This window comes from Coregonus lavaretus, assembly GCF_964263955.1.
Source record: "Coregonus lavaretus genome assembly, chromosome: 8".
NCBI lineage: Eukaryota > Metazoa > Chordata > Actinopteri > Salmoniformes > Salmonidae > Coregonus > Coregonus lavaretus.
In genome coordinates this window covers 5,758,491-5,770,762 of record NC_139995.1, presented here as the reverse complement: position 1 = coordinate 5,770,762, position 12,272 = coordinate 5,758,491, and the positions used below count along the sequence as shown (strand labels likewise).

At 45.8% G+C, this 12,272-nt stretch overlaps 1 protein-coding gene across 1 annotated transcript in view; it reads left to right on the top strand.

The window, feature by feature from the left end:
* Positions 1–10,838, top strand: part of gli1 (GLI family zinc finger 1) — a gene marked incomplete at both ends in the record, with an annotated part of 37,893 nt that extends 27,055 nt beyond the window's left edge. The window contains 8 exons of the mRNA XM_084167326.1: positions 1,016–1,180; positions 1,503–1,748; positions 2,069–2,390; positions 2,699–2,950; positions 7,638–7,888; positions 8,312–8,479; positions 8,602–9,771; positions 9,945–10,838. Coding sequence (XP_084023452.1) covers positions 1,016–1,180; positions 1,503–1,748; positions 2,069–2,390; positions 2,699–2,950; positions 7,638–7,888; positions 8,312–8,479; positions 8,602–9,771; positions 9,945–10,838 — 3,468 coding nt within the window. The remainder of the gene's footprint in view (positions 1–1,015; positions 1,181–1,502; positions 1,749–2,068; positions 2,391–2,698; positions 2,951–7,637; positions 7,889–8,311; positions 8,480–8,601; positions 9,772–9,944) is intronic.
* Between the last annotated feature and the right edge of the window lie 1,434 nt (positions 10,839–12,272).

The following is a 12,272-nucleotide window of genomic DNA, read 5'->3' as shown; positions in this document are numbered from 1 at the left end:
GTCAAAGAGTTCAATCTTTGTTTCATCAGACCAGAGAATCTTGTTTCGCATGGTCTGGGAGTCCTTTAGGTGGCTTTTGGCAAACTCCCAAGTGGGCTGTCATGTGCCTATTTCTGAGAACTGGCTTCCGTCTGGCCACTCTACCATAAAGGCCTGATTGGTGGAGTGCTGCAAAGATGGTTGTCCTTCTGGAAGGTTCTCCCATCTCCACAGAGGAACTCTGGAGCTCTGTCAGAGTGACCATCGGGTTCTTGGTCATCTCCCTGACCAAGGCCCTTCTCCCCCGACTGCTCAGTTGGCCGGGCGGCCAGCTCTAGAAAGAGCCTTGGTGGTCCCAAACTTCTTCACTGTGTTCTTGGGGACCTTGAATGCTGCAGAAATGTTTTGGTACCCTTCCCGAGATCTGTGCCTCGACACAATCCTGTCTCGGAAATCTACAGACAATTCCTTCGACCCCATGGCTTGGTTTTTGCTCTGACATGCACTGTCAACTGTGGGACCTTATATAGACAGGTGTGTGCCTTTCTAAATAATGTCCAATCAATGGAATTTACCACAGGTGGGCTCCAATCAAGTTGTAGAAACATCTCAAGGATGATCAATGGAACAGGATGCACCTGAGCTGAATTTCGAGTCTCATAGCAAAGTGTCTGAATACTTATGTAAATAAGGTGTTTCTGTTTTGTTTTGTTTTTTAATTCTAAAAACCTGTTTTCATTTTGTCATTATGGGGTATTGTGTGTAGATTGATGAGGAACAACATTAATGTAATCAATTTTAGAATAAGGCTGTAACGTAACAAAATGTGGAAAAAGGGAAGGGGTCTGAATACTTTCCTAATGTACTGTACGTTTGAGCTGTGTTATAATGCTTTATGTGTGTTTCAGTTTGAGGGGTATTATAAGACATTGTTTACCTCTGTTTCAGTTTGTGGGTTGTAATAAGGCCTACTCTTAGTATGTGTCTTGTGTGTTTCAGTTTGAGCTGTGTTATAATGCTTTATGTGTTGTTTCAGTTTGAGGGCTGTAATAAGGCCTACTCTCGCCTGGAGAACCTGAAGACCCACCTGCGGTCTCATACAGGGGAGAAGCCGTATGTCTGTGAACACGAGGGATGCAACAAAGCCTTCTCCAACGCCTCAGACAGAGCCAAGCACCAGAACCGCACACACTCCAATGAGGTACACACTATCAATTAACCAAACAATCAGACAATCAATCACACTAACTCGAACTGCTGACATCATCACTTGCTTAAAGGGATTGTTCACTCAAATTATTGATTTAAATTGTTTTATGAATACTTAGTGAATGATCTATCAGCATCGATTACGTTGAAATCTATGATTTATCTCACAGATTTATCTCTTGTTTTGACATCATGAGAGACTATTTGAAATACAGATGGCATAAGAAATAACTTCAAATAGTTACAAATGTCTGACCTGAATTCAAGTTTTGTTACCATGTCCAATCGTGTTGTGTCCTCCTGTCCCACTACAGAAGCCGTATGTGTGTAAGATCCCTGGGTGTACGAAACGCTACACAGACCCCAGCTCTCTGAGGAAGCACGTGAAGACAGTCCACGGCCCTGAGGCTCACATCACTAAGAAGCACAGAGGAGACACTGGGCCCCGGCCGCCTGGCTCATCACTGACCACTGGTGGACAGTCTGGTGAACTGGTGCTGGAGAAAGAGGAGGCTGGACACAGGGAGGACTGCAAACTGCTGGCGCCTGAATCTGCTCTGGTGAGTTTAGACCATTGGAGGCTCCTGAGGGGAGGATGGCTCATAATAATGGCCGGAACGGAGCGAATGGAATGGCATCAAACACCTGGAAACCATGCGTTTGATGTATTTGATACTATTCCGCTTCAGCCTTTACCACAAGCCCGTTCTCCCCAATTAAGGTGCCACCAACCTCCTGTGGTTTAGACTGGAGAACTGAGAATGAAATCTTCTTCTTCTGACTCAACTCCTGCTCTCTGTGGTGTCCATCTTCTATAGAGTTCTTCCAAATGTTTTAAGCTACATGTATTAAGCTACATTATCATCTCTCTTTCTTCCAGAAGTCTCAGCCCAGTCCGGGTGGCCAGTCGTCCTGCAGTAGCGAGCGTTCTCCACTGGGGAGCGCCAACAACAACGACAGTGGTGTGGAGATGAACCTGAACGCAGCAGGGAGTCTGGAGGACCTGACCGCTCTGGAGGACGGAGGGGCGGGAGGAGGAGGGGAGGCGGGGGGAAGAGGGCAGGGCACGGCAGGGATGGGGGGCACGTCGGCTCAGGCCCTAAAGAGACTAGAGAACCTGAAGATAGACAAGCTGAAACAGATCAGACGGCCCACTCCACCCGGACGCTGTGGTAGGAGTAGCAAGCTACCAGCACTCACAGGTATGTAAAGTCGCTTGTAGATGAAAAACTATGGTTGAACCAGTGATTTTAAACCTGGTCCTCATCTATAGAGGACCATTTACCTAAAATCGGACCTGGGAGTAAGATGCTTAGCTTGGATTCAGTTCACAATACTTATGCTTTCCTCTTGAACAACCCTTGAAGAGTAAGGCCAACTCAAACTTATGCACTGCAGTGCATAGATGATATCGATTGAAGCAAAAAATGACATTCACTCTCAAATTGTAGCAGTATTTTCTGTGCCAGACATTTAATTTGATGTTTCTCATCCTGTCTTGTTTCTCCAGGTGGTCCAGGAGAGATGATGGGAGGGATGTGTTCTCCCTCACCCATCCTCTCCAACCGCCGTGTCATGGAACTGTCCAATCACGAGCTGGGGGGCGGACCCTCTGGCATGGCCCTCCCTATCAGTGACCGGAGGGGGAGTAGCACCAGCAGCCTGAGCTCTGCCTACACAGTGAGCCGTCGTTCTTCCATGGTGTCCCCCTACCTCTCCAGCCGGCGCTCGAGCGAGGTCTCCCAGTTAGGAGTAGGAGGAGGTAATATTTTTGTTTTGTAACTTTGTCTTCTTTTAATCATTACATGTTATTTGTTTAACCATGGTCCTCCATGGCACTTTGGAAACAACTGTTTTCATTAATGTTTTTAAAGAGATTCTCCGGTACTTTTGTATACTTTTTAGCCAGTAGTTCTGAAAGTAGTGTTCCCGAGCCAAAAGTGGTCCCCCAAAATTGTGTACTACATCATATATGTGCAGACATACAGTACCAGTCGAAAGTTTGGACACACCTACTCATTCAAGGGTCTTTCTTTCTTTTTACTATTTTCTACATTGTAGAATAATAGTGAATACATCAAAACTATGAAATAACACATATGGAATCATGCAGTAACCAAAAAAGTGTTAAACAAATCAAAATATATTTTATATTTGAGAATCTTCAAATAGCCACCGTTTGCCTTGATGACCGCTTTGCACAGTCTTTTATTACTTGTTAAACCAAATATATATATATTTTTTTCAATTGTATTAGTGTAAAATAATATATTTTCCCTTTTTTTGCATACAATATAGCTCCGTATTTGTATTATTTATTTTATACAGTCTTTTTTTGCTCATCTTTGTCCAAGGTGCCAATATATATTTTACCAATCGAACGATACAGCTGTGTTAGTAACTGCATCAAACTACTTTTCTTCTCAACTTTTACAAACAACTGAAATGTGGACCACTTTCCCAGCACTTTAGACAACAACTTAGGGGGTATGACATCTTGGTCTGCATATCTGCTATTTAAATCTGAAATCAGAACAGAAATAACTTCTACCAATCAAGAGGTACAGCTGTTTTAGTAACTGCGTCCACTACATTCATTAAGCTAACTTCCCACTGTTGAATTAACTTTCATAGAACTGTAAGAAAATTCACATTTTAGCACTTTGGGAGCACATTCTAAACATGAGACAATGAGTTAACATTGTGACCTTTGACACAAATCAGCTACTTATACCATTTTCCCAACAAGCTAGGTATGAAATCTTAGTCTACTTCTCCGCTATTCAAATCTGGAATCAGAATATAAATATATTTTACCAATCAAATTATAGCACTGGGGGACAGGGTTGGGTAGTAACGGATTTCATGTAACGGGGATTATGGAACCGATTACAAATATGAACTAACTGTAATCAGCTCTGATTACTTTTTCAAAATGTGTAATCGGATTACAGTTACATTCTTAAAGACGTCTTCCAGCGATTATTTAAGTTTTACTGTTGAAAAGCCCAAATAGTGTTTTTTAGACACAACTGCAGACTTCAAGGAGTAGGGCATTCAAGGAGTTGGTCTGATGGGAATCTGTGATGACTTGCTTGAGGAACAATAGAGGAGCAATAGAGAACAAAAGAGGAAAGGCCCACCCCCCCCACTTGTGCTATGTCATGACTTACCTGGACCACCTATTGAGAAGTAAATCAGGTGTTAAATTAGGTGAAAAGGAGACTGGAGTGCCACTTTAAAAACCGCTGATTACATTTGGGATTACTTCATCTAATATCAAAAGGGAAAATGTATAAAACTGTAAGCATTGTTGTCATTTAGCGCACCCTCTTCTCACATGCTTAAATACTTTATTGTTCTGCTGATCACCCATCAAGGGTTGATAGCTTATTTTGAATTCAAACACATTTAATGAATAGGCTTTCGAAACATTTAACCTGGCCCACTGGTCAATCAAACAGTCGTCTGGTCATCTAAAAACACTGTCTTGAACACAACCACTGTTGTTACTGTAGTGGAGAAGAGGGCCAAGCTTTCTGTAGGTCTGAATATTATGTATCAACTCCTGTAGCTCAGTTGGTAGAGCATGGCGCTTGCAACGCCAGGGTTGTGGGTTCGATTCCCACGTGGGGCCAGTATGAAAAATGTATGCACTCACTAACTGTAAGTCGCTCTGGATAAGAGCATCTGCTAAATGACAAAAAAAACTAATTTTTTAATAAATATATATTTTTTAAACACGCCGGCCATTCAAGGTGAGTGCATTGGCCTATTCATTCAATTTACTGATATCAATTACGCTGCTAACTATAAGTAGCCTAAATATTAGGCTATATTATTTAGAGTAACTGATCTAGCTAACCACTTCTTCAGGTGGTGAATTAGCCCCAAATGAATTAGCCTATGTGATATTAGTGCCCAGAAAGATAGACAAATGTAGACAAATTAATCTCTATTGAACAAAAAATTAAATAAATCGTGAACCCTATTTTGGCAGTAAAATAATAGCAACAAAATTCATGACAATCACTGGTTTAGGTTGCGCATCAAGATATCTGGAATCATGCATTCCTGTGTGGACTTGTTAGATTAAACACTTAATTTATTGAATCATACCATCATAGTATAGAACACTTCTTAATGAAGAGCGTTGAATTACTTTATACTATAATTATATAGGTATAATTTATACTATAATTTGGTCGCACCAAATTTGACCAAATCACTGAAAACGTTAGTATGGAACCCTGTGACTATAGATGCGCAGACCGTTCCATTGACCAGATTGGCGCACATTCAACAAATCTTATCTACCAAAGTCGATACTCGTCAAATCCGTCAAGATGTATTGTAACAGACCCACAATGTGGTTACTTAAGTCTGATTTGGAAATACAGTGCATTCGGAAAGTATTCAGACCCCATGACTTTTTCCACATTTTGTTACATTACAGCCTTATTCTAAAATTGATTAAATTGTTTTTTTCCCTCATCAATCTACACACAATACCCAATAATGACAAAGCAAAAACAGGTTTTCTGATATTTTTGCAAATGTATAATTTAAAACTGAAATATTACATTTACATAAGTATTCAGACACTTTACTCAGTACTTTGTTGAAGCACCTTTGGCAGCGATTACAGAGTCTTCTTGGGTATGACGCACACCTGTATTTGGGGTGTTTCTCCCATTCTTCTCTGCAGATCCTCGCAAGCTCTGTCAGGTTGGATGGGGAGCGTCGCTGCACAACTATTTTCAGGTCTCTCCAGAGATGTTAGATCGGGTTCAAGTCTGGGCTCTGGCTTGGCCACTCAAGGACATTCATAGACTTGTCCCCAAGCCAGTCCTGCGTTATTTTGGCTGTGTGCTTAGGGTCGTTGTCCTGTTGGAAGGTGAACCTTCGCCTCAGTCTGAGGTCCTGAGCACTCTGGAGCAGATTGTCATCAAGGATCTCTCTGTACTTTGCTCCGTTCATCTTTCCCTCGATCCTGACTAGTCTACCAGTCCCTGCCGCTGAAAAACATCCCCACAGCATGATGCTGCCACCACCATGCTTCACCGTAGGGATGGTGCCAGGTTTCCTCCAGACGTGTCTCTTGGCATTCAGGCCAAAGAGTTCAATCTTGGTTTCATCAGACAAGAGAATCTTGTTTCTCATGGTCTGAGAGTCTTTAGGTGCCTTTTGGCATACTCCAAGCGGGCTGTCATGTGCCTTTTACTGAGAAGTGGCTTTAGTTTGGCCACTCTACCATAAAGGTCTGATTGGTGGAGTGCTGCAGAGATGATTGTCCTTCTGGAAGGTTCTCCCATCTCCACAGAGGAACTCTGGAGCTCCATCAGAGTGACCATCGGGTTCTTGGTCACCTCCCTGACCAAGGCCCTTCTCCCCCGACTGCTCAGTTGGCTGGGCGGCCAGCTCTAGAAAGAGCCTTGGTGGTCCCAAACTTCTTCCATTTAAGAATGATGGAGGCCACTGTGTTCTTGGGGACCTTGAATGCTGCAGAAATTGTTGGTACCCTTCTCCAGATCTGTGCCTCAACACAATACTGTCTCTGAGTTCTACGGACAATTCCTTCGACCTCATGGCTTGGTTTTTGTTCTGACATGCACTGTCAACTGTGGACCTTATATAGACAGGTGCGTGCCTTTCCAAATCATGTCCAATCAATTGAATTTACCAAAGGTGGACTCCAATCAAGTTGTAGAAACATCTCAAGGATGATCAATGGAAACAGGATGCACCTGAGCTCAATTTCGAGTCTCATAGCAAAGGTATCTGTTTTTTCTTTCTTAATGTGCAAACATTTCTAAAAACCTGTTTTCGCTTTGTCAATATGGGGTATTGTGTGTAGATTGATGAGGGAAAACATTTTATTTAATCAATTTTAGAATAAGGCTGTAACGTAACAAAATGTGGAAAAAGTCAAGGGGTCTGAATACTTTCCAAATGCACTGTATCTAAAACATTCACTATTGGTACTGCAAAATACTGATGCTAGTACTTCTGGGCTACTTACTAATAATAATACTACTACCTAGTCTCCCGCTGAAGGCTACTATCATTTATTTATAAAACACTCTACTACACCAGCCTCAATTTTTCAACACTAACAAACTACTAATCTTCTTCCACTAGATGCACCATCATATTTCTCTCCCCAAATAATAGCTTAAAACTTTTCTAATTCCTTATGAGTAAAAGTGTAGTTATTTGTGATGGAATATGTGATCTAACTACCCCATACTCCAAAGTAATAAGGTTTATATAGTAGTCGATCAACGTAATCAGACCAGATATTTTAATATATTAACCTTTGACTATATTTCACTGCTTCAGTAAAACATTTTAAACTTTTAAAGAGCTGAAGCAAGTCCCACAATGTTTCTTCATGGAAAATTACCTTCTAGTTTAGTTTAAAAACTAAATTTCAAATTCAATTGAAGGGTTCCTGGGTCCTGAGCAGGGAGGAGGTGACCCCCTCTCCCCTGAGACCAGCCGCCGAAGAGGGCCCTGCCATGGTGTTGGATCGGGAGGAGGGTTGCCAGGTCTGCCTTGTCTAACACCCGCTCAGCAGTACAGCCTGAAGGCTAAGTATGCAGCAGCAACTGGCGGCCCACCCCCTACCCCGCTGCCCAGTATGGAACAGGGACCAGGGACACCCGGGAGACGAGGAGGGTTCCTCAGCGAGTACCAGGTACAGACTCTTCTTGTTAGTTTGGTTTTTAATTAGTGTGGCTTGAGTTGCAAAATTCTGGTAACTTTCTCAAAATGTCCAGCTTTTCTGAATTCTGGAAAACCTGGGAATTTTTGGAATTTTGCAACCCTTAATATGGCTAGTTTTGTATTCTTTTGAATATCTTATTCCTATGTATTTTTTTAGCATTCTTTGCTTTTATTTATTTTATTTTGGACAGCAACTTGAGTTGGCGGCAGGTAGCCTAGCGGTTAAGAGCGTTGGCCCAGTAACTGACAGGTGAAAAATGTGTCTATGTGCCCTTGAGCAAGGCACTTAACCCTAATTGCTCCTGATAAGAGCATCTGCTAAATGACTAAAATGTAAATGTATGAAATGTGCTATACAATTTAAGTGTATCATTATTATTATTATTATCCCCAGGGTCAGCCGCTACCTACGTTCCTGCAGCAGGGGGGTCCGAGGAGACACAGTGCCAAAATGGGGGAGTATGGCACCGGGGTCATCTACCCCCACCAAGCCCCAGGGAATGCCACCCGACGTGCCAGCGACCCCGTCCGCTCCACCGGCGACCCACAGGCCCTTCCCAAGGTTGTTGTTGTTGTTGGTAGTAGTAGTAGATTAAATTACTAAGACTGCTTTATTGTTGTTGCTAGCTATGTATTTGAGTATTTACACGTTCAATAAATGTTGATTTGATTTTGTTTCCCAAGGTGCAACGCTTCAACAGCCTGAACAATGTGGCCATGATGGGCCGGAGGAACGCCCTGCAGCATTGTGGGTCGGACGCCAACATCGCCCGCCACATGTACTCGCCGCGGCCACCCAGCATCACAGAGAATGTCATGATGGAGGCCATGGCTATGGACTCCCATGGAGGAACCACGGATGCCAGAAACCACTGCATGATGCTTCCCCCAAGAGAAAGAGGCTTCCTGGGCTACCAGTCCCACCACATGGGGGGTCCCACCAGCCTGTTATCACCCAGCCACGACAGCCTGGGTTGCCCAGAGCAGGGCTACCAGACACAGGGACAGATGTTCATGCAGGGTGGCCACTACCAGGGCACATCCAGAGGACCAGGTCAGGGCCAGATGGGGCAGGGGGGACCCATTCACCCAGAGGGTATGTCCAACATCTTGCTGCGGCAGGCTGAGTACAGTATGAGTACCTGCCAGCTTAGTCCCTCCGGACCACACTACCCCAGCCTGGACCAGGGCGGCCCCGATGGAGGGACAGGGCCCTGGGTAGAGAGCAGCCAGGTCCAGACCACTCATGGAGCTCTTCAGACGGGGATGCAGTATCAGGACCAGGGCTCTATGCAGGGCCAGACACAGGGTCTCTACAGTAGCCAGCAGGGTCTGTACACCCAAGGGCCTGATGGCGGACACAAACTGACCATCAAACCAGAGCAGCAGCAGTACCACCCAGCCCTAGCCAACCCAGATGCCTGCCAGAAGCAACTCCACCAACACCAGCAGCAGAGGCCCCATGCAGGGCAGACACCCATGCCCATGCAACCCATGTCCTCCCAGAGCGGTTACCCCCAGCAGGGGCAGCCTGGCCAGGGCATGATGAGGACCACCAACCCCAGCTGTGACTTCCATGGAGGAGGCATGGAGAACCAGAACCAGGCCTCCATGCAGCAAGGGAAGAAGCAGGGTTCCTTCCCCCAAAGCGGAGGCATCAGCCTGGGGTCGGCTGGGCTGGGTGCTGGGGGTCGCTCCCAGACGCCCATGATGCAGGTGAAGGAGATGATGGTGAGGAACTATGTGCAGTCGCAGCAGGTTCTGATGTGGGGTCAGGAGCAGGACCAGAGGGGGATAGGAGTGGACGGGAAACCTCTTCCTCTGTCAGACAGCATGGACATGACAGGACAGCAGGTGACTTGTTTTCCCTCTCCCTTTTTCTTCTGCTCTTTGTTCCCCCTCTTTTGGTAAAGTGTTTTGTGATGTTTTCAAGGACATTTCCTGAATAAAATGTGTGTGCTTCTTTTGTCTTGAAGTATTTATGGTAGCACTTTAACTAAATGTTGATCTCATTTGATTTGATTCAGGTGGCCATGATGCAGCAACAGCAGCAGCATAGTCCCCAACACCAACAGAACCTCTACCCCAACCCAGGCTCCAGCTACCCTGGCTACCCCACCAACCAGAACCTGATGAGCCCCCCAGCACACAACCGAGTCCCCAGCTCTAGCTCCTCCATCCCCCCGACGGAGGTACCCATGATGGGCCTGCCTGGAGGCCCAGTGTCCTGCTACGGCCAGGACATGGGGGCCCCTGTGGTCCCAAGACCCCCCCAGTGCCGGAAGCCCCTCATCAGGCAGAATAGTGTCCAGTCCCAGGAAGGTGGAGGGTACCTGGGCAGTCCTCCTCACCTCAGCCCAGTCCACTCTACCTCCAGCCCTAGGAGTGTGGTCCGTCTGCCCCCTGTCCAGAGCCATCAGACCCACCAGGAGATCTTCTCCCCCTCAAACAACATCAACAACAACATGTACTACTCTGGCCAGATCCACATGCATCACCCTGACATGGACAAGCAGCAGATCAGCCACCCTCACCAGGATCCAACCCAGACCGGGCCCTGCCTCGACCAGCACCAACACCAACAGCACCTGGTAACCCACATGGATCACCAGGGCAATAAGTCTGCGTCCCTAGCCTACCTTCATGAGTCGACCCCCATCTCCAATGCTCTGGAGAACCTAGATCTGGACAACGCCCAGATAGACTTTACCTCCATCATCGACGACCCAGACCCCTCGTCATTCAGCCCCATCAACCCTCCTCTCCATGGGGGTTCATCCCAGACCTCATCCCGCCTCACCACCCCCCAGACATCAATCACCCTGCCCCCCTCTGGGCTCCCTAACATGGCTGTAGGAGACATGACCTCCATGTTGACCTCTCTGGCCGGAGAGAACAAGTACCTTAATACACTGTCTTAGAACCTGAAGACACTGTTCTAGAACAAGAACAGAACCTGAACACGCTCATAAAGTTAACTAGAGGGGCTAAGCTCCCTGGGTGGGGAGAGAAAGTACCTAGACATACTCTCCTAGACTCAACTACACTGAACAAGTACCGAAACGTTTCTCATTTACTAGACAAGTACCTAAACACATTGTCCTAGAACAAGTGCGTGTGGAGGGACACACTGTCATAGACTAGACTAGAGGGGCTCAGCTCAGTGGCACTGGTGTTAGGTCACCTATAAAGATAAAGGTACTGTAAATAATGCCTCTCTCTCTTGGCCTCCCACACACTCGTTCCCAGCTACTCCTAGAGGCTTTCAACCCAAACCAAAGGTACCTATCGATCTCGATCTTGATCTTGCTCACAGTGTACTATACTCTACTCACTGTTCTGGCTCACAGAGAAGGGGAAGGAGACGCAGAATTGTTTTCCTAAAATGACTTGCAGAATGTTTCCATGGGCCGTCAACACCATAACGACGTCATCACCATAACGGCATCGTCAACATAACGACGTCATCACCGTAATGACATCGTCACCATAACGACACCAACACCATAATGGTGTCATCTCCGTAACAATTTAATCACCATAATGACAGTCATTCCAGTCACAGTTTTATAGGGCAACAGTTGGACAGAGAGGATAATATGTAAATAAATTATACATTTACATATATGCTGTGTACACTATATATACAAAAGTATGTGGACACCCCTACAAATTAGTGGATTCGGCGATTTCAGCCACACCCGTTGCTGACAGGTGTATCAAATCGAGCACACAGCCATGCAATCTCCATAGACAAACATTGGCAGTAGAATGGCCTTACTGAAGAGCTCAGTGACTTTCAACGTGGCACCGTCATAGGATGCCACCTTTCCAACAAGTCAGTTCGTCAAATCTCTGCCCTGCTAGAGCTGCCCCGGTCAACAGCAAGTGCTGTTATTGTGAAGTGGAAACGTCTAGGAGCAACAATGGCTCAGTTGCGAAGTGGTAGGCCACACAAGCTCACAGAACGGGAATGCCGAGTGCTGTAGCGCGTTACGCGTAACAATCGTCTGCAACATTCACTACCGAGTTCCAAACTGCCTCTGGAAGCAACGTCAGCACAATAACTGTTCGTAGAGAGCTTAATGACATGGGTTTCCATGGCTGAGCAGCTGCACACAAGCCTAAGATCAGCATGCGCAATGACATGCGTCGGCTGGAGTGGTGTCTCCGCCATTGGACTCTGGAGCAGTGGAAACGCGTTCTCTGGAGTGATGAATCACACTTCACCATCTGGCAGTCCGACGGACTAATCTGGGTTTGGCGGATGCCAGGAGAACGGTACCTGCTCAAATGCATAGTGCCAACTGTAAAGTTTGGTGGAGGAGGAATAATGGTCTGGGGCTGTTTTTCAT